The sequence below is a fragment of the Schistocerca gregaria genome, chromosome 2, assembly GCF_023897955.1.
Source record: "Schistocerca gregaria isolate iqSchGreg1 chromosome 2, iqSchGreg1.2, whole genome shotgun sequence".
Lineage (NCBI taxonomy): Eukaryota > Metazoa > Arthropoda > Insecta > Orthoptera > Acrididae > Schistocerca > Schistocerca gregaria.
Genome location: NC_064921.1, coordinates 278,278,006 through 278,299,525, shown reverse-complemented (window position 1 = coordinate 278,299,525; position 21,520 = coordinate 278,278,006). Strand labels below are relative to the sequence as shown.

The window sequence follows — 21,520 nt, the reverse complement described above, 5'->3', positions numbered from 1 at the left end:
TAGGATATAGAACGTAGGGGTCTCCGACTTTGCGACTCCTTGTAGCCATTTTTCAGGAAATCCGCTCTCAGATGTCAAAGTTCTTGATTGATACTTTCGTTACCAGAGAGCGTGCGAGCCCTGTGGTCCGAAATTGACTGCAGTCTCAGGCAATTGAGGCCACACTCAAATTTTCGCCAAACTGATTTATTGTAAAATATTGAGCGCACCTCCTTCTTTCTCATTCGCTTCATCTGTGGCTGATAATGAGTAATATATGAATCACTGTTGGCCACAATGTGGCGCCATTTATTGAAACAAAGTATTTTTACGATCTTGATTGTGCTCCTGTTTAAAGGTGGTATGAAACAATAGAGATCAAATCCTGTCTTTGGAAAGCATGCAAGTATTTCGTGAGAGTAAAAATCATAAGAATTTCAGAACAGCTAACCTTCCGTTACTGAAAATACTGTTGAAACAAAGAAATGACCGTGATCAGTTAAGCAGTTACAGATGACACGTAATACTTGCAACAATGCAGCTTGCGGAGAAGTAACCGTTCAGCTTGTCACCTTTATCTATATTTATCTCTTGCAACTGGTTAAACCACACAACACGGGAAAAGACGCCAAAATCTTGCGTTAAAGGAATTAAGTTAAGCAGAAGTACAAAATGTTTAGTAGTCACATAGGTCATGTCAGCTGCCAACGACTAATTCGAAAAAAATTTTTACCTTCTCGATAAATCTTCAGTTCAGCATAACACACCGTCAGTAGTGTACAACGGCTTCCTAACGTCTCCTGGACGTACGTTTGATTTAGCCACATAAATTGTACCAGTTATCATCACAAATAATTAAGGGCTGTATGACGAACGTCTAACTCCAAAGAGAGACATCAGAAGAAGATCCAAAATGGTAAAGGAGTTCCCATGTTCTAGAATTTCATGAGACTAATGAAATAAGTCAGGGAATCTAGCTCACTATTAGACTTTCATTGAGTATTTTTACAGATAAAACAATATTAACATTGGTATGCAACTAAAATAGTGTTTATATACCCTTTACGTTACAGCAATCACGCAACGAAGTCAAAGCCTGTTCAGATCGCTTATGAAGCTCACATGTCTAGTTGTGTTAAATTTCCATGTTGTTGCTTAAAAGTGTATTAAAGTGTCGTGAAGTACAATACCGTAAATAAGACGAATATTAAGATTAAATTAAAACCTTTCAAGTGGAGGAGATAATTATTTGGTGTAGAAGAATGCCAGGTGCCAGTCTTTCCAACCGGGGGAAGGGAAACTACAGTTTAATGTAGAATCCGAACCACGTGTCGTTCTTGTCAACTCCTCACATCGGTGAGAGGTGAAGGATAGATTATAGGGAGAGTGAAAAATTTCCGGAATTCCGTCCTGCAATCTCTCGGCTGCCAGGTAAGAGCTTTACCATTAGTCAGTCAGGCCCGACGGAAGATAAAAAGAAAGTGTTTGAGTAAATTCTGGCTGATGCTTCTTCCCAGGGTGTCAGACTTCCCAGTGTGTCAGTCTTTGGCATTGCTAACTCGACTTTGATTTACTTCGGACTTCGTGCCAGAACAAGACGAACTAGTGTAAAATTGAAAACGAACAACTGAATCTATTTTGACAACAGCTGGTGCTGTGTACATTTGGTTCCACCGAAACTCTGTGTACAGAGTTCATCTAGTTTTCATTTTATTAGTTTTTATTTAATTACAGCTTCAGATAAACATTTTAGAAAACGTTTCTATCAATAACTTATTCTAGGACTAGGTTTAATTACTACGAATTAGTGAAGTTTCACTGTACTAGTGTAAACGAGATTAAATTTATTAATACTGTACAATGTCTCTGTTCCTTTTGGTCACATACGACGATTTCTCACCAGTGTCTGTACTGTGACATCTCCTTTAGAATCGTTGAATAATTTAAGAACTATTGTCATTCTGTAAATCATTTTAAATACATATTTTAAAAAAATAAACGTAGCTTACAGTGCTAATAATTTATGTAAAGTTTCATGTTTGTCTAATAATAAGCGTAGAGTATGGAGCTAGTGCTACTGGTTTGTTTAATGTTTTATTATATATTCTATTACACGACAATGAGTCGTTCATTACTCTTTCGTTATCTTGTGTGGTCTGATCTTAACTTGGTCTGTGTGATTACTGTCTATGTTCTGATGAATGCAAGTGTAGATTTTGATTGAAATAATAATTGTTGTACAGATTCAGCAAACCTTCTTTACGTCAATTCATATCCTTTACTGTCCAACAGTACCTAAAATTTGTAGCTGTACTAGCTGAAGCTAGTGCAGTTTTGCGGACTGATATTAAGTTATTTCCAGTCTTAATAGTCATTACTTGTCTCTTCCGTTTAATAGATCCTGCACAGATCTTATTTGTTTATCAAGTCCGATATTTTCATGGAGATAAAGAGAGAGGGGAGATGGTGCTATAGATTTACGCTATACCTTGTTTTGAAGCCGCAGTGGTCAGGGCCTGCCACCGTCTTAAATAGTTCACAGCATTAGCAGACTACCATTTACGATTGCTTCTTGTTCATTATTTCAGTCATGTTCACGCAACAGCTGTTTTAAGTAGTAAAAACTACAGTGCCTATATGAATTAACACAGTGTCAGAAAGGCAATTTCGAACGTTTTCCTGTTCCTGAATGCATATTTGTCCTAGCAACAAGACACGTTTGGCTTCATTAATGTAACTTGCTCTTTCTGTTGATATATGTCGAATAACCAAGAAGAGCATGATGTGATATGAAAATAATGCTTTCGTAATCAGTTTTATTCCAATTTTACTGTATATTTATCTATAGAAAACGAAGCTGGAACTCCGAAACCAGTGATTGTTTGCTTACTGGTACTGTTTCTCGTTAGTTACATTTTCACCTTTCACCTAGCATGCACATTTTTAAGGATCACGTTTGAAAAAAAAAAAAAATCTTTACTAGCCCATAAACGTGTGCAATGAGGAAAGAAGCAAAGCATTCTATCGTATCTTGTGCATGTCAACAAAATGAACAACTATTGGCCGGCCAGGGTGGCAGAGCGGCTCTAGGCGCTACAGTCTGGAACCGCGTGACTGCTACGGTAGCAGGTTCGAATCCTGCCTCGAGCATGGATGTGTGTGATGTCCTTAGGTTAGTTAGGTTTAAGTAGTTCTAAGTTATAGGGGACTGATGACCTTGGCAGTTAAGTCCCATAGTGCTCAGAGCCATTTGAACCATTTTTGAACAACTATTGAAAGGCCAAAGGCCAAAGAAACAGAACTGCACAGAGGTATACCTCCAAGCAGAATAGAGTTCTTGTTCTATTAGATTGTCAGTGCATTAGTCTCACTGTAGTTTACACATCTTCTCACTTTGAAATCTTACCTATGATACGTCATTCAGTGTGTGGCGAGTTACAGGAGTTTAGGGGGCTAGAAGACAACTAAAATAAACGTAAACAGCGGAACCATAATTCATGTAAAAAAATATCACTTGAACGCCTTCACTTACGAATGAAATGTGATTGATTTAACCTTTAGACTACAATAGAATAGATTAGTACACCCGTGAATGATGCAGACTGTCATTTTTGATGAAACAACAAAGTCTCCACATAGTCAGATCACCTGATACTGTTTCGGATACGACCACGAAGGCGATAGAAAACCGCAAAGGTCGAAAATGAGCACGGGAAAATCAGAGTGATATAAGGGTGAAGTACGACAGCGGTGAACCATCGAGGTATAAATGTGATGAAACCAACATTTCGAGCTCTGTAAGATGGCGGACGTCAGATTCAAGTCTGTGACGTAACGACAGGGGTCTTTTTTTTACATCCATGGATATTTTATTAAGTTAAGCGATGTAGATTATTTATTCAGTAAAGATATTTTGATCGATGACCTCGCAGTTCGGTCTTTTGGTCTCTCCTTCCCCCCCCCCCCCCCCCCCCCCCTCCCCAAAAAGATATCTTAAACGCAACCGCACAAGCCGAAGCTCCTCAGTAACTTTGGTCCGAGCAGAATTTAGTGTGTTTTCTTCGAGAGAAATGTTAATTAATTTAAATATGAATGAAAAGCAAATTGTTGCGAGCTGTCTTTGTCCATAATTCAAGGAAACGCAGAGATACCGTTTAACGCTGAATCATATTGCGACGAATTTATAACTGACGCTCTTGAAATATTCGTACCACCCAAGAAATTTATTTTGAAATAAACTGAAGTAATATTAAAGGGCAGTTTTAGTATGCACGAATTTAGTTTCGCATTTAGATTTTACAACACAGAGGGTCGTGAATTATTTCCCTCTAGCGTCAGGTAACTGCGGCGAATACCTCCAGACCTGTTACGCGAATGCTGGTGTGTAATGAGTGCTTCAGCGCATGTACTGGTAGCTTTACATAACGCGCAAAGATAAATAACGCGTTTCAGTCGCTTACTCGTGTAAGCAGATGGAATGAAGCTGCAACAGCGTAGAAACGGAACCGGAGGACTAAAAAGAGAGAAAGAAAGAAAGGGAGGAAAAAAAAGAGAGTCGTGGAAGACGCACGGGTTCAAATAATGGGCGTTCGGAACACGATGGTAATCTTACGACACGTTCCTTTATTTAATTACGGACATCTCTCCGCTGACAGCATACATGAATGTGTAGTAGAAAACGCATTGCGAGAATTACCGTGATGAATTCCGAGTGCGCAGGGCGTGGATGACACGGGCATTAGCGTTCAATTACAGCGCCGTAGCTCTCGAGGGAGCTAACTCAGCGGGCGAGAGCTGGCGGCGCGCCAAGCGCGCCGCTGCTGAGATATGCCTATTGTTGGGGCGGCGCGGTGGCGGGCGCCGCCTGCCGGCCGACGCCTTTCGCGTCGAATTTTTAAGCGGCTCCGAGTGGGCCTGGCCGTGTTGTAATCACTCCCATAAGTCTGCTCGCAGCGGCGGATATAATTTTTGGAGGTTCGGTGAACCCGGTTTGACGTCGCCCTCCAGCACGCTATCCTAAGTATAAATAATTCAAAAGCCAAGATCGCTTTAACACTGTTTGCTAGATAACCGGTTTTTTCAACACACTAACGGTGCCATCATCGGATCTGTGAAGATATAACATGACAGGTTTGAGGGAGGTCTTACATGAGTTACACTATATACATTACTATTAGTACAGCACCACATACCTGAATGCAGCTTAATATGCATAAATCATTTGGATACAACGATACATGAGGCAGACCAGCTGATATAAAATCACTGCCTCAGAAATAAAAATTAAAAAATAAGAGTGAGAGCAATTGTTTTTTTAATTTTTAATTCTGTGGTAAACGGGTTTCTTTCGATCGAGGACTATATTCAGGACATTTTGAGAACAGAAGACAGTAGGAAAACAAATTATGCGTCAATAACATAATTCATTCTGAAAAAAAGTTGAAAATAAAAAGAACTGTAAAAAGATAACGAATAAAACAGATTCGAGAAATATTTGATGTGCCGTTGAATAACGATCCAAATTATGTCAAGCAAATGAGACGCTCCAAATGTTTCTTAGTCCTCACTTTTACACGAATCATTACACAAAACATTTGATTGACTTTTCTCCAATTTTTTAAATCTGTTTTGCATGGTTGCGCTAAAATGTTTGTAGTTTGCATGTCCAAGCATGTAGTGCATGTATGGTAATTTGATGTTCGTGTTGTCTTAATCGTGTTGCAGTTTTAAGAGCCAGCAGTGACAATGACAGTCTCCGTGTAAAAATTATAGACAACGGTAGCTGCACCCCATGGGTTACCCATGGTTAAACAGTTATTTACAAAGAAACGTTGATGCTGGAACCACGCATCCATGCGTATGAACCATCACAAAAGTTAACTCTTGGAGGTGTTGAGGTGCGAGCCTCTTGCAGCCCAGAAATTTCCGATTCATCAGAAGAAAACCGCCAAATTTTAAGACGGTAGGAGAAGTTGACAGAATACATGGCACTTACAACTCAGTTTCCACAATCCAGATTCTCAACATTAATTCTTCTGGACCGTTGAGACACTAGAGGCAAACGAAATCTACGAAAAATTGTAAATAATTCAAATCCAAACGGAAAAGCCAAGTCAGTGTTGTTTAAAAATCCCAATAACATTAGAATCCAATACACTTCCAAAATATTTTTCAAGCTGAGAAAGATTTTCATGTGCAAACGTCACATTGTTCCGGAGTTTAGTGATGATTTTATCCTACAGAGTTAAAAACTAATCTCTATGCTAAGCTTCATTTCATAGTTAACTTTCACGGATGACTTTTTTAGTTACTTTACCCATCCCAGGGGAACAGCAGTAACCTGGACCTTTCCACAGTAACAGTGATCATTTTCGGAATGTAGGGTAGCCTTTGTGTTAATTCAGGGTATAGGCTATCTCCTTTCCAAAATTCATCCAAATCCGTGACTCAGAGTGAGGAGTACAAATCAAGAGAGAAAATAAGCAAATTTCTAGTTTGGTGCAGCGCAAATTTTATAATACTCGTACGTACCTACGACAACATAGTTTGTCCTCACCTGTGTGCTTGTTACTAGCGGATATCCTCGCATATCGTAATCAAATCCAGCTTCACCAAAAGCCTACCACATTCTACATGTAAAGGCACAGCGTCTTCCTGACGTATAGCATTTAATTGACACCGTCGCTGTTGGTCTTCAAGCATCTCTGAAGTTATAAGATACGGCTGACACTCAGCGCAAAAATGCAACAGGCTTATACAAAGGTATGACTTAAACACTAATAGGACTGTATAAGAATTGTATTCATTACATTGCACAATAAAAGCATTTTCACAAAGACGATGTAGTTCAAAAGTCAACAAGCAAATAGCTTTTTCTAAGAGTTACTATTGTTCCACATTTCAAGTTTCATTCTTCAAATCAGTAAACATCTTGTACACAGTGTTAAAAGTAGCTTATCAGTTAATTCAGGGTATTAGCTAATACCATTCCACATTTCTTCCAAATCCGTCCAGCCGCTTCAGCATGAATGAGTAACCAATATAAGGGGCGTTCAAAAAGAAACGAGCCGGAAGCATAATTACAGAAACCAGCGCCTGTATATTAGAAGTATTGACCCTGGCTGTTGCGACACTTGTCCCACTGTGTCACAAGGCGGTGAATGTATGTCTCGTAAAATTCCTGAGTCTGTGATGTTAACCAGGCCCGCACGTACAGCTGGAGGTCGTCGTCCGAGGTAAATCGTTTGCCCCTCAGAGTCTTTTTAAGCGGACCAAAAATGGCGTAATTACAGGGACAGAGGTCCGGACTGTATGGAGGGTTGCCGAGAACCACCGATTTGAATTTCTGCAGGAGTGCCGCGACTGTGTTGGTCGTATGAGGTTTTGCATTGTCGTGGAGCAGAATGACCCCACGGGTGAGATTGCCTGGTCATTTTGATTTCATCGCTTGGTGGAGGGTGGTCAAGATTTGCGAGTAACGCTGGACATTCACTGTTGTCCCGTGATGCAGGAAGTAAATCAGGAGGAGGCCATCTTGGTCAAAGAAGAACGTCAGAATAGGAGCACAATCAAGGACTGGCAGTCAATGTGCTAGACGACGGACACGATGTTGTCCGGATATTCATTTTGCCTATTTTCTATTAGAAACAAAAAATGGACTCTGTAGTGTAACATCGAAAAAATTTCATTTAAATTTACTCGTGAAAACACTTTCGAAATTATGAGACAATCGTACAAAGAAATATACCTAGAGTACAAATGCATAAGTGCATATCCCGGTCAGTTTATGCATGCTGGGCACAGCTGTTTCGTGCGTCTACAACGCTTTGTAAACGTTTCTAAGGCCACGCCACTTCGCAGATCTGTAGACGGCTATTGTTTTCGTCTGCAGTTGAAATCTGTCAAAAGTGGTGCCTGGAATCAGAGACCTAGAAGTGTCTTAGTAACAGAGAATAAACGTATTGAAACCTCATGCATGATGCTGTGTTACGTTTTTTCAATCATCTCACTGTTTATGACGCGATATATTTTGAACTATAAGTTATAGAATGGTATATTTGTGTAGGTACGTTCAGCGGTATATGTAGATAACGTCTGCGAAATATGTTGTGAATAGACTTAGTAGCAAAGAAGTAATAAAATTAAACGTCATGCATGATGCGGCAGTTCTTCACGCATCTCGTTGTTTGTGACGCCATATTTCCTGATCTATGATAGGCAGGTTCGTAACTCCACACCTTCTGTTGCTTAACAATAAGGGATATGTGTACTAAGATGGCAGAAATCAGTTCAGTGGCTTAGAAGAAGATGAGGAACATACATACATAAATACATCAATTTTCATAATATGTATGGTATTGGATTTTGAGCATTATTTCGATCTCACTACAAAGTCAGGGTGAAAATCATTAATAGCGACAATAAACCTCTAATTCGCATATAGATTTTAAATATGTCCACGTCCTCCATTGAGAAAGACGGCCTCAGCTGCCACGTGTCACATTTTCACGGTGAACTGGATGGCACGTATCATATGGTTGACTCACGTGACAGAATGTGTCATACGATCGTCGTTCCTGCCTGTTTTTTTACATTCCGATCAAGTTCTAGGCTGCCAAGATGAAACGATAGAGTTTCGCCCTCTGTTCTCGTATATCACTTGGAGGCTATTTCTGGAGACAAGCAGTTCCATTTCTTGCTCCGCTTACGACAGCTGGAGAAGTTTCTCCAGATTTCACTTCTAAGCGAAACGAATATGACAGATTTTTCATTAAACCTCAGGACAAATGGTTTATTAGTGACTACGTTCTCACTAATAGCTCTCCGACAATCTTTCTTTGAAGGAGTTTTCCGCTCTGCACAATCGCGTCCAAGAATAGTGCATGAAAGCTCAATATACTTTTACGAATGAGTGGGAATATGTGTAACGTCGTCTCCAGAACCTTATGAAACGAGGTCTCACGAAACACACGCAGCAGCGACATTTTAAAAGACTCAAAGGGATAAGTAAACGAATGGAAGCTCACCCCATATGATTATTACTGTATCTCCTTGTAAAAGATGGAGACTTTGTCCTTTATCGAATATACACCCATAGGTAATACTATATCGGAAACGATAGCCATAACTGCTAATGTGATATGTGAAGAAGGTGAGAAAAAAAGGGCTCAGGGAACTACGATTCTGAAACAGAAAAAAAATGCAGAGCATTGGTTTTCACAGGAAACAAGAGCAAGCATTTAAAACCCATGACCTTTCTTGCAGACAAGGGTAATTCAAATATATGTGTGCGCAAATGAAACAAATTTTGATAACAGTATTATGAATACAACTCGTGTGAAACAGTACAACTATGCACGGCTGCCATTGACATCGATACCCCGAACACAGAGCATAAGAAGAAAGTCGAGGGCTTCAGTGTAGAAACTATTGGGTTGCTGACGTATCCACTATGCCATTGTAGCCTTCACATCCGTGTCACAGGTGAACGTCTGACCTTTCAGAGATTGTTTTAAGCGATCGAAGATATGCGAGTCACATGGGAAGAAATCGTGGCTATAAGGAAGATTTACAGAACCTCTCATCGAAATTTTTGAAGGGATTCGATGGTCTTCTTGGTCACACATCTCGTCTCATAACGCTGACACCATCGGAATATTGCGCGCCGTCCGACATAATGATCTGGATACAACTCTTCCACCTCGTGATAAATTTGTGAAGTTCGCTCCCCTTCTGTGCGGAAAAACTGGATAACCGCTCTGTGCTGCTAGAGAGACATCCATAATGCAACGAAATGTGGAAAGAAATCAACAGAAATTTGGAAAGTGCTGCAAAGCCGTTGAATCTGCTGGTGCAACTGGGAATACCACCAATCTCTCTCTCGGTAAATACATTCACCCACTGGGGCTTCGTACAAAGCCGTTAAAGCGAAGGTCTTCTTTCCAGTTGGGTGTACTTTATGAAAAAAAATTATTATCGGAATTTGATGGAAGTCGGTAGACGTGATATACTTGAACGAAGAAACAAGTCACTATAGTTACAGAAAATTTAGAACATTTTTTCGCGTGAAAGACCATCACAAATAAAGCAAGCCAATAAAACGTAGGTCCACCTCTGGCCCTTATGCGACCATTTATTCGGCATGGCGCTGACTGACACAGTTGTTAGATGTCCCCCAGAGGGATATCGACCCAAATTATGTTCCAGTGGCGCGTTTCATCTTCAAAATTCTAAGCTACACTCATCCTCAGAAATTAAGGATAATGCTGATACATGGTGAAACAACGCTCTGGTGGGCGGTCTGCGGGTTTAAATCACCTTGGGGTGTGACCATTTCCCCTGTGGTCGTCGCACGTTGGCACTGGCAGCAGTCCACATATGCATTTCAGAGTACGGTGCAGCAAGTAAGTGTGCAGACGTTTTCAGACGTACTATTGGTGACTCTATGTTGAAAATGGCTCAAACAACACATATTGATGACGTTATGAGGGGTAGAATACTAGGGCGACTGGAGGCTGGTAAAACACAGCAGTTAGTACCACGGGCCCTCCGTGTGCCACAAAGTGTGATCTCAAGATTATGGAAACGATTCCCGCAGACAAGAAACGTGTCCAGGCGCTACAGTACGGGACATCCACAGTGTACAACACCAGAAGAAGACCGATACCTAACCATCAGCGCCCGCAGACGGCCACGGAGTACAGCAGGTAGCCTTGCTCTGGACTTAACCGCAGCTACTGGAACAGTTGCCTCCAGACACACAGTCTACAGACGACTGAACAGACATGGTTTATTAGCCTGGAGACCTGCAAGGTGCATTCCACTGACCCCTGGTCACAAGAGAGCCCGTAAAGTCTGGTGTCAAGAACACAGTACATGGTCATTGGAGCAGTGCTCCCAGGTTATGTTCACGAACGAGTCCAGGTATAGTTTGAACAGTGATTCTCGCCGGGTTTTCATCTGGCGTGAACCTGAAACCAGATACCAACCCCTTAATTTCCTTGAAAGAGACCTGTATCGAGGTCGTGGTTTGATGGTGTGGCGTGGGTTTATGATTGGTGCACTTACACCCCTGCATATCGTTCAGAGGAACAGTAACAGGTCAGGTGTATCGGGACGTCATTTTGGAGCAGTATGTCCACCTTTTCAGGGGTACCGTGGGTCCCACCTTCCTCCTGATGGATGATATTGCACGGCCCCACTGAACTGCCATCGTGGAGGAGTACCTTGAAACAGAAGATATCAGGTAAATGGAGTGGCCTGCCTGTTCTCCAGACCTAAACCCTATCGAGCACGTCTGGGATGCCCTCGGTCGACGAATCGATGCACGTCTTCAAACTTCTAGCGCACTTCAGAGCTCCGACAGGCACTGGTGCAAGAATGGGAGGCTGTACCCCTGCAGCTGCTCGACCACCTGATCCAGAGTATGCCTGCCCGTTGTGCAGCCTGTGTACGTGTGCATGGCGATCATATTCCATATTGATGTCGGGGTACGTGTACAGGAAACAGTGGCGTTTTGTAGCACATGTGTTTCGAGACGGTTTTCTCAACTTATCACCAATACCGTGGACGTGCAGATTTGTGACGTGTGTGTTCTCTATGTGCCTATGCTATTAGCGCCAGTATTGTGTAGTGTCACGTTGTGTGGCACCACATTCTGCAATTATCCTTAATTTATAAGCATGTGTGTAGTTAGAGGGACCTTCGGAAACGTTCTCAATTGGAGGGAGATCCTTTAACCTGTCTGGCCAAGCCAGGGTTTGGCAGTCACGAATGCAAGCAGTAGATATTCTCGCCGTTTGCGGGTGATCATTATTTTGCTTAAATGCAAGCTGAGGATGGCTCATAATGAAGGACAACAATATATAGTGTAGAATATCGTCGACGTACCTCTGAGCAGTAAAGGTGTCGCAGATCACAACCAAAGGGGTCCTACTACGAAATGAAATGGCTGCCCAGATCACCCGGTTGTCGGGCCGTGTGGCGGACGACCGTCAGTTTGGTATCCCACAGCTGTCTGTGGCGTTTCCAGACACTTCTTCGCTGTTCATCGAGGCTCACTTTGAAGCACGACTCGTCATAAAGACAATTCTACTCCAGTCAATAATATTCCAGGCCGAATGTGCCCGACACCACTTTAAACAGGTTTGTTGGTACACATAGGTCAATGGTAGCCAGCCCAAGGTACGCCATAAACTCAGTCTTCTTTCTGTGAACCGCTTATTAATAGTTCTCGTGGTCACTGAACCACAAATTGGACGTCGGTTCGATAATGATGAATCCGGTGCGCTGAGTGCGTCTGTGAAGATTGCTCGGTCCTCAGGTTCCGTCGTCTCTCTAGGTCGAACACTTCGTTCTTGACGTTGTGTTCAAATTTGGAGCGTTTCGCCGATTACTCCAGCCGGCTTCTTTGAGCCCAGCTGCACGTTCCCTCTACGCCAAGATTTTACGAAAAACATTCGGTTAATTCTGGATTATTCGGTCAGGGTTTTCTATTTCCAGTTTTATCCTTTGATAAAGTTCAATATATGTCGCCATAGTGATTTTTCGGTTGTTTATTCTGTGCTAGTTGGCTGTGAAGTGCGTCACTTGTTCAGGGAGCAAGGAAGAAAAGTTATTCACGTTCTTGAAATAGTTCCGGGGTTTTGACAGATAAATTACGTGTCATCAATAAAATAAAATATTGTGTTGCTTGTGGGATGATGTGTCAGTTAGACAATCATCTTACAGGCAGTCACCGCCAAGAGTGAAGGTATTGAGGGAACATGTTCAATGAGAGTATCACCTATCCTTCCACTTCCCCTTATGTTTCTCCTTCTTTTTGGGTCACAAAAAAAGAAGAAAAAAACGTGGAGGCGGGTTCAGGGTAGTTGTTGATTATATGGCATTGAATCGCAAATTAGTTTAGAAATTCGAACCCTTGCTTGAATTGCAACAATGTTTTACTTGGTTCACTGGGATCGTATTTTACCGTGCTGGATCTGAATCAAGCTTATTACCACCTCCTCCTTGTGAGGGAACTAAGGCGGCCGTGGCATTTACGTGGATTGGAACTTATACGAATTAAACAGGGTGCCTTCGGGTTGTGAAACGGAGCAGCCCTTTTATCTGGGCTTCTAGATTCAGTGTTGAATGATATTAAGTTCCAATTCGTGTATAATTACCTGGATGGTGTCATGGTCTATAGAAAGTCAGTTCTCGAACACTTGGAACACATTCGTCAGCTTCTGTTCAATTAGGGGAGGCGAGACTCTCAGTAAAACCCTCCAAGGTTAACCTGGCCCGTAAATAAATTCCGTTTCTGCGGAGTTTGGTCTCAGTGAATGGGGGCAAGAACTGATCATTCGCGAGTTCGGGCTTTATATTGTTTTCGACAAGCTACGACCAACAAAAGAAAACCTCGGTTCGTGGGCATGATAAATGTTTTTCTAAGGTTCACTGTTAGGTTTGCGGAAGTTATGGTAGCTTTGAATTTGTTACGTTGTAAGCAAGAACCTTTTAAATGAGCTGAGAGCCAGCAAGCAGCCTTTAATGGCCTCAAGGACGTGTTAAGTAACGATCTCGTGTTGGCCATCCCAGGTTTTGACTACCCTTTTTTGTCCAGGCGGAAGCGTGTATCTTTGGGGTTGAGGCTGTACTGTTACAAGAGAAGAATGGACAGCGTCGACCCATCGCCTTGGCCTCGCGATCGTTAACTCCTAGTGAGAGTAGATTACCCACCTATGAGCTTGAGGCTCTTGCTGTGTTGTTCGATACCGAAAAAATTCCATTCTACTTCGTGTGTCGTGAATTTACCCCGAAGCGGACAACCAAGACCTCACTTGGGTGCTGGGGCGTCCTCGAAAATTGCGTATCGTCCATTGGGCTCTCCGAAGCTCGGAATTCAGGTTCTCCGTGAAGCATATCAGGGGAGGGGAGAATGTGGTGGCGGACACTTGCAGTCGGATGTTCGAGGAAGAAGAGTTCTCTTCCTCCAGGACCCAGATGGGAGAGAAGTTGTTTGTGCAACGCTTACCGAGGTGCTGAACGTGGTCACTGAGTTAAGGGAACAAGAACAGGATCCCTACCTCGGCCCTACTAAAGGTTCCTACAATCTGATGGGGATGTACTGGGATATCAATTAAGGGAGGGCATCCTTTGTTTGCGTGTTAAAATGAACGGAAAACTCAAAATTTTCCGGCCAAGCGCCCTGATTCCAGCCGTGGTTTGGTACTATCAGTAGTATGACGAGTCGATTAGAGTGGGACACTCGGGAATTTATAAAACACTACATAAGATCAAGGAATCATTAACGTTGCCATATCCCTATAAGGATGTGCGGAAAATGATGAGTCAGTACCGTGATTAGAAGATTACTGAACCCAATTCTGACCAAAAAAGGAGGTCGCTCCAGCCTACCGGAGTTGATTGGTCAATGGAGCGCTTATCTATTGATTGTGTAGAGACTACCTGGCACGCAAGCAGGTCACAGATATATCTTTGTGGCGGTTGATGCCTTTTCCCTATTTGTTTGACAACTGCTGAGTAGAGGGATAATGGTGGGTGTCAGTATTTGGGAGAATATTTTTGCTGTTTAGTTCTCCTAAATTCCTGGTGAGCGTTAATGATCCAGCATTTACTTCCAGGGAGTATTTCCAGCAAGCAATCAACCATGTTATCAGAACACCTTACTGTGCCGAACCATCCTTTGCGGAAACGTTGAATAGAAATCTCTTAGTCTCACTGATTGTGTATCAAGCAGAAGCCCAAACTAAGTAAGATAGCTATTTGTCACGGCTTAATGTGGCGTTCACTACTGAAAAACACAAAACTCGTCGCCTCTCCTTTGAATTCCCCTTTATGTTTAGAATTTTCGTTGGAAGACGTATTTCAGAGTTTATCGGGGATAACTGATGCAGGCTAGAAATAACATAGAAATGGCCAATAAAAAAGAAGCAGCACAGTACAACCGCGGCCATTGCCTGGAAAGATCGAGATGGGAGGAGTAATTTCCATCAGGAAGTACTGGACGAGATGTTGGAAGCAAGCCTAGGGGCAAGCTGGTGCCTCATTTTACAGGTCCATGGCGCGTCATAGAGGTGCTAACCCCTGTCACTCTCTCAGTCAAGAATATGGAGATGGGTCTTTGCTAAAGCGAGCATCTCAGCCAGATGAAGGTGGACGATAATGATGGTTTTGCTTTTGCGCACTCTGTATACCATACCATGGTGGTTGAGTTCAAGGGGCCGGGGGGGGGGGGGGGGGAAGCGGGAGGGGAGGAGGGGGTGGAGGACGGGAAGGAGGCTAAGCCATGCCGCAAAATCGACCTACCGCGTCAGGCTTTCATGTGCTCTTATGTTTAGCAAGCGGGTTCTAAGAGGCCTTGCTCGCTCGGTCTCCATCATAACTGATGGAAAAGAAAATTGAGGAACTGTTAAATAAACGATCAGTTTGGCTTTAGGAAAGGTAAAAGCCTCAGAGAGGCAGTTTTGAGCTTACGGTTGATAATGGAAGCAAGACTAATGAAAAATGAACACACTTTCATAGGATTTGTCGGCCTGGAAAAAAGAGTTCAGCAATGTATAGTGCCACAAGTTGTTCAAGATTCAGAGAAAAATAGGGATAAGCTATAGGGGCAGGCCGGTAAAATATGTACAAGAACAAAGAGGGAGCAATAAGACTGGAAGACTGAGTACGAAGTGCTCAGATAAAAAAGGATGCAAGACAGAGATGTAGTCTTTCGCCCATGTTGTTCAACGTATACTTCGAAGAAGCATGGACACAGATAAAAGAAAGGCTCAAGAGAGGGATTAAAATTCAAGGTTAAAGGATATTCATGACAAGAATCGCTGCTGACATTTCTGTCATCAGTGAAAGTGAAGAAAAGACCCATCGGGGTAGCCGAAAGCGCTAACTCGCTGCTTCCTGGACTCAGGTAGGCGCGCCCGCCCTGGATCGAATCCGCCTGGCGGATTAACGACGAGGGCCGGTGTGCCGGCCAGCCTGGATGCGGTTTTTAGGCGGTTTCCCACATCATGCTAGGTGAATACTGGGTGGTCCCCACGTTCCGTCTCAGTTACAAGCGTCACAGACATTTGCAACACGTTCGCACTATCTCACGATTTACACTAGATGCAGACAGGTGGGGTACACTGATTCCATCCCAGGGGGTACGGGATGGCCGCAGGAAGGGCATACCGTCACCGCTAAAACTTATCTTGCCAAATCCGTTCTAACCTGCCGACCCTGCGGCCGCTGTGGGAGTCTGGCGTAAGCGAAAGAAAGAAAGAAAGAAAGAAAGAAAGAAAGAAAGTGACAGTGAAGAAAAATCACAGGGTGTCTTGATTGGAATGGGAAGTCTGACGAGCACAGAATAAGGACTGAGAGCAATGAGAAATAATAGGCTTGAGAACAGCAACAAATTTAAAGTCAGTATTGCTGATCACGCAGTAGGTGAAGTTAAGTTGTTCTGTTAGCTATGCTGGAAAATAACCCATGATGGACGGAGCAAGGACGACATAAAAAGCACACTAGCACTTGCCAAAAGGGCATTCCTGGCCAAGAGAAGTCTACTAGTATCAAACGTAGGACTTAATACGAGGTAGCAATTTCTGAGAAGGTACATTTGGAAAATGGTTCAAATGGTGTAAGTAGCCTGTTCAGGTTTTTATGTTGGTAACGCCACGTAGTGGTCTGTATGAAAATCGCTGACTGCGCTGTGTGCAGTCTGTGGCTGGTTGGACTCATTGTTGGAATATTCGCTTTTGTAATTTTGGGCAGTTGGATGATATATATATATATATATATATATATATATATATATATATATATATATATATGATGATGATTTTTGAACGCTATTAAGGTAAATACATTGTTCTCTATCAAAATCTTTCATTTGCTAACTACGCCTATCCATAGTTAGTGCCTTCAGTAGTTAGAATGTTTTATTTAGCTGGCAGTATTGGCACTCACAGTTTTGTAGTAGTTCAAGTAACGAAGATTTTTATGAGGTAAGTGATTCATGAAAAGTACAGGTTATTGGAAGTGAGGGGCATTCTTTTGTAGGGATTTTTGAAAGTCAGATTGCGTTGCGCTAAAAATATAGTGTGTCAGTTCAGTGATCATCAGAATAGGTAAAGAGAAATCTGGATCAGTACGTAGAGTTTTACTCAGCTGTCTGTATATCAAATAACGTAGAAGTTTACTAGCACAGTCATTTATAAATTTTCTGAGGGGAAGTTTCAATGGCTCTGAGCACTATGGGACTTAACATCTGAGGTCACCAGTCCCCTAGATCTTAAAACTACTTAAACCTAACTAATGTAAGGACATCACACGCATCGATGCCCGATGCAGTATTCGAACCTGCGACTGTAGCGGTCGCGCGGCTCCAGACTGAAGCGCCCAGAACCGCTCGGCATCCGCGGTCGGCTATGTATTTGGAGCACAGCATCGTATGATAGTTGAACATGGACTGTGAGAAAACAGAAAAAGGAGATAATCGAACCATTTGAAATGTGGCGTTAGAGAAGAACGTTCAAAATTAGGAGGTATGATAAGGTAGGGAACGAGGACATTCTCTGCAGAATCGGAGAAGAGAGGAATATATGGAAAACAATGGCAAGAAGAAGGGTGATAGGATATCTGTTAAGACATCAGAGAAAAACTTGCATGGTACTAGATGGAGCTGTACAGCCTTGAAACCTCTGGAGGAAGAGAGAGATTGTAATACTCAGAGCAGATAATTGAGGACGAAGGTTGCAAGTGCTACTATGAGACGAAGAGGTTGGCACAGTAGAGAAATTCGTGGGGGGTTTCGTCAAACCGATTAGAAGACTCCCCCCTCTAACCGCCCCCCCCCCCCCCACTTCCAAGAAGGAACTGATGGCAACAGGCAGCTTTGAGGCTGGAGGTATCCTTTGTGCGATTACACCGCTGGCGCGTGGTATACTCACAACTATGTCCTCATGCGTCTCCGCGCCCGTGCCGCGGCCGAGGCGGCTGGCGTTGTGGCGCTCGGCCTTGCTGGCGAGCGACGCCTTGGTGGCGCCGGCGACGTCGTGCGGGAAGTTGAAGCCGGCCGGCGCGCCGTCCGCCGGCTCCGGCGCGTCTGGCGGGATGACGCCGTAGCGCTCACCGCGCGCCTCGCACAGCGTCGAGTAGTGGCGCCGCGGGTTCACCACCAGGCAGTAGTGCATCAGGTGCGGGTCCACCGAGCTGCGGCACGTCACAGAACACGTCTGTCACAGGTGAAATCGTATGGCAGTGTTGGCTGGGGGAACTTGAATGTTACTAACAAGGGAACCTCCCCATCGCAGCCCCCTCAGATTTAGTTTTAAGTTGGCACAGTGGATAGGCCTTGAAAAACTGAACACAGATCAATCGAGAAAACAGGAAGAAGTTGTGAGGAACTATGAAAAAAATAGGCAAAATATACAAACTGAGTAGTCCATGTGCAACATAGGCAACATCAAGGATAGTATACACTCGCGAGCGCTTTGGTTCAGGGAATTTCCAACGAACTCCAGACTATATTCCATTCACCTGGCTGATTCCCCTTTGTGTACCACTTGCAACCTGATTGATACAGATGAACATCAATTTGTCTGTGAAAATGCCAATAATATATGGCTGTCAATCAGAAATAAATTAGCAACTATGCAGAGAAAACCACCGTATTTGATAACGCCAGCGTGCCTTTTATACCTGGAAGAAGAGCTCCGAGGGTCAGTCAAAAAGTAATGCCTCCTATTTTTTTTCTACGTTTAATTGTCAGGAAATTTAAATGCAATTACATAGGTTGAAAACCACAACATTGAGGATCATTTTGTCATTTTTCAATGTAATCTCCGCCCATCTCTACAGTTTTGGTCCATCTTTGAACAAGGGCATGTATCCCAGCACGGTAAAAATCACAGCTCTGCTTCCTAAGCCATTGACGCACGGATGTTTTGACGGCCTCCTCATCTTCAAAATGAATCCCACGATGAGCTTCTTTTAGTGGCCTGAACAGATGGAAGTCTGATGGTGCCAGGTCAGGGCTGTATGGGGGATGAGGCAAAACTTCCCATCCAATTTTGACAATCTCGTCAGAGGTGTGACGACTGGTGTGTGGTCTTGCATTGTCATGCAAAAGAAGAACATCTGCCATTGATTTTGTTGGGCGAACTCGCTGAAGACGTGCTTTAAGTTTTTTGAGGGTTGTGACGTATTGAACAGAATTTATTGTGCATCCCTGCTCCAAAAAATCAACCAGAATCACACCCTCTGTATCCCAGAAAACTGTTGCCATAACTTTCCCTGCCGATCGCACAGTTTTGAATTTTTCTTCCTCGGCGAGCTTGTGTGACGCCACTCCATTGACTGCCTCTTTGATTCGGGTTCAAAAAAATGCACCCATGTTTCGTCCCCGGTCACAAATTTTTTCAGAAACTCATCTCCCTCCAAACGGAAGCGCTGCAAGTGTTGGGAGGCTATTGTTTTCCTTGCCTCTTTATTCTGATCGGTTAACATTCTTGGAACCCACCGTGCACAAAATTTTGAGTACCCCAATTGTTTAATAATCGTGATCACACTGCCTTTACTAAGAGAAATAATGCGACACACTTCATCTGCAGTCACCCGACGGTCACCACGAATGATGTCATCAACTTGCAGAATGTTGTGTGGAGTCACTGCACTCACCGGCCTGCCGCTCCGCTTTTCGTCAGTCAACGGTGTTTGCCCTTCAGCTTCCTTACAACGACGAACCCATCGTCTAACAGTGCTGACATCCACTGTCACAACACCATACACCTTCTTCAGTCTTTCATGAATGCGTATGGGCGTTTCACCTTCTGCCTTCAAGAATTCAATCACACAACGCTGTCTCAAACGAACATCGATGTCGGCCATCTTACAAACTTCTGCTGTGCTGCCACCTGTTGACACAGAAAGTTACTACTGCAGTGGATTGCAGAAGAAGGTTTTAGGAATGGCGCCAAATTCAAATTTTTCACTTCACTTAATTTTTTAAAGTAGAAAAAAAATGGGAGGCATTACTTTTTGACCGACCCTCGTATAACCCACCTGGAAGAAAAATGCCGTCAACTGGTTGAAGGGACACGCGGTATTTTACCTGCTGTCCAGTAAAGAAAGGAGCGAAGGAGATTTTTGGACGTACATTTCCGACCAGCATCACATGCTACTACGCATGAATAATTATTATGATACATACGCCAACTTCCTCAGAAGAACAGTCATGTGAACTCCATTTTCGATGATGCGATTCAGGACATGAAGAAACGAGAGACAATTTGATCTTTGAAAAATAAATTCGATCAAGTGACGAACATAAAAAAAGTGGTTAGCGTGAGCAACTGCGGAACGAGAGGTCCTTGGTTCAAGTCTTCTTTCGATTGAAAAGTTTAATTTTTTATTTTCAGACAATTATCTGTGCGCCCGTCCGTCCGATGTAAGATGACTGCGCCGTAGTATCGGGCAAGGTAAAGAATCTTTTTACCCATTCGCCAAGTGTACAAGTTAGGTGGGTCGATAACATGTTCCTGTCATCTGACGCATATGCCGTCACCAGTGTCGTATAGAATATATCAGACGTGTTTTCCTGTGGAGGAATCGGTTGACCTATGACCTTGTGCTCAATTGTTTTCGGTTCCCATTGGGGAGGCACGTCCTGTCGTCTACTAATCGCACGGTTTTGCGGTGCGGTCGCAAAACACAGACACTAAACTTACGAAACTTATTACAGTGAACAGAGACGTCAATGAACGAACGGACAGATCATAAATTATAAAAAAAGTAAACTTTTCACTCTTGGGAAGACACGAACCAAGGACCTCTCATTCCGGAGCTGCTCACTCTAACCACGGGACCACGGCGCTCCTATGCTTGCAGTGTCCGTGATGTTGCCTATCTTGCGCATGGACTACTCAGTTTGTATATTTTGCTTATTTTTCGTATTTCCACACAACTTCTTCCTGTTTCATCGATTGATCTGTGTTCAGATTTTCAAGGCCTATCCACTGTGCTAACTTATAACTAAATCTGGGGAGGGTGCGATGGGGAGGTCCCCTTGTAAGGAGGCTAATGGGAATCGGTTTACCTCCAATTACGATGGACGTTCCAAAAGTCAGTTTCGTCATCGTTTTCAAACCGAAACTTACTTTACTTTTAAAAAATTCTCAGCAGTTGCCGTGAATACCCATTCGCCAACTTTCACGACGATGGCAGTATTCCTCTCTCAGATCTCTCTTCCTCGTCGTCGTAAATACTCACGTTCTCGATGTTACTCTCGGCCGTCCAAGCTTCTTCCTTCCCGGTGGCGACCATTCCAGGACCGCATCTGGCTATTGTCCTTGTTCCATTCGCCATACGTGGCCGTACTATTGAAGGGCTCTGGTGTCAGTTCTTTGCACGACTGGTTGTTTCACATTCATTTCCTCTTTTCCACTCCACTCTGCCCGGGATGTCCTGGCTGCCTTCCTTATTCTGTCCATCTCCACTGCCCATATTCCGCTTCCGTGCCATTCCCCTAAGGACCATTCTTCTGCACTGTGAGTTA

At 43.3% G+C, this 21,520-nt stretch overlaps 1 protein-coding gene across 1 annotated transcript in view; it reads right to left on the bottom strand.

The window, feature by feature from the left end:
- Positions 1 to 21,520, bottom strand: part of LOC126336868 (protein NDNF) — a 376,430-nt gene that overhangs the window by 60,954 nt on the left and 293,956 nt on the right. Inside the window, exon 5 of the mRNA XM_050000973.1 lies at positions 17,916 to 18,177. Coding sequence (XP_049856930.1) covers positions 17,916 to 18,177 — 262 coding nt within the window. The remainder of the gene's footprint in view (positions 1 to 17,915; positions 18,178 to 21,520) is intronic.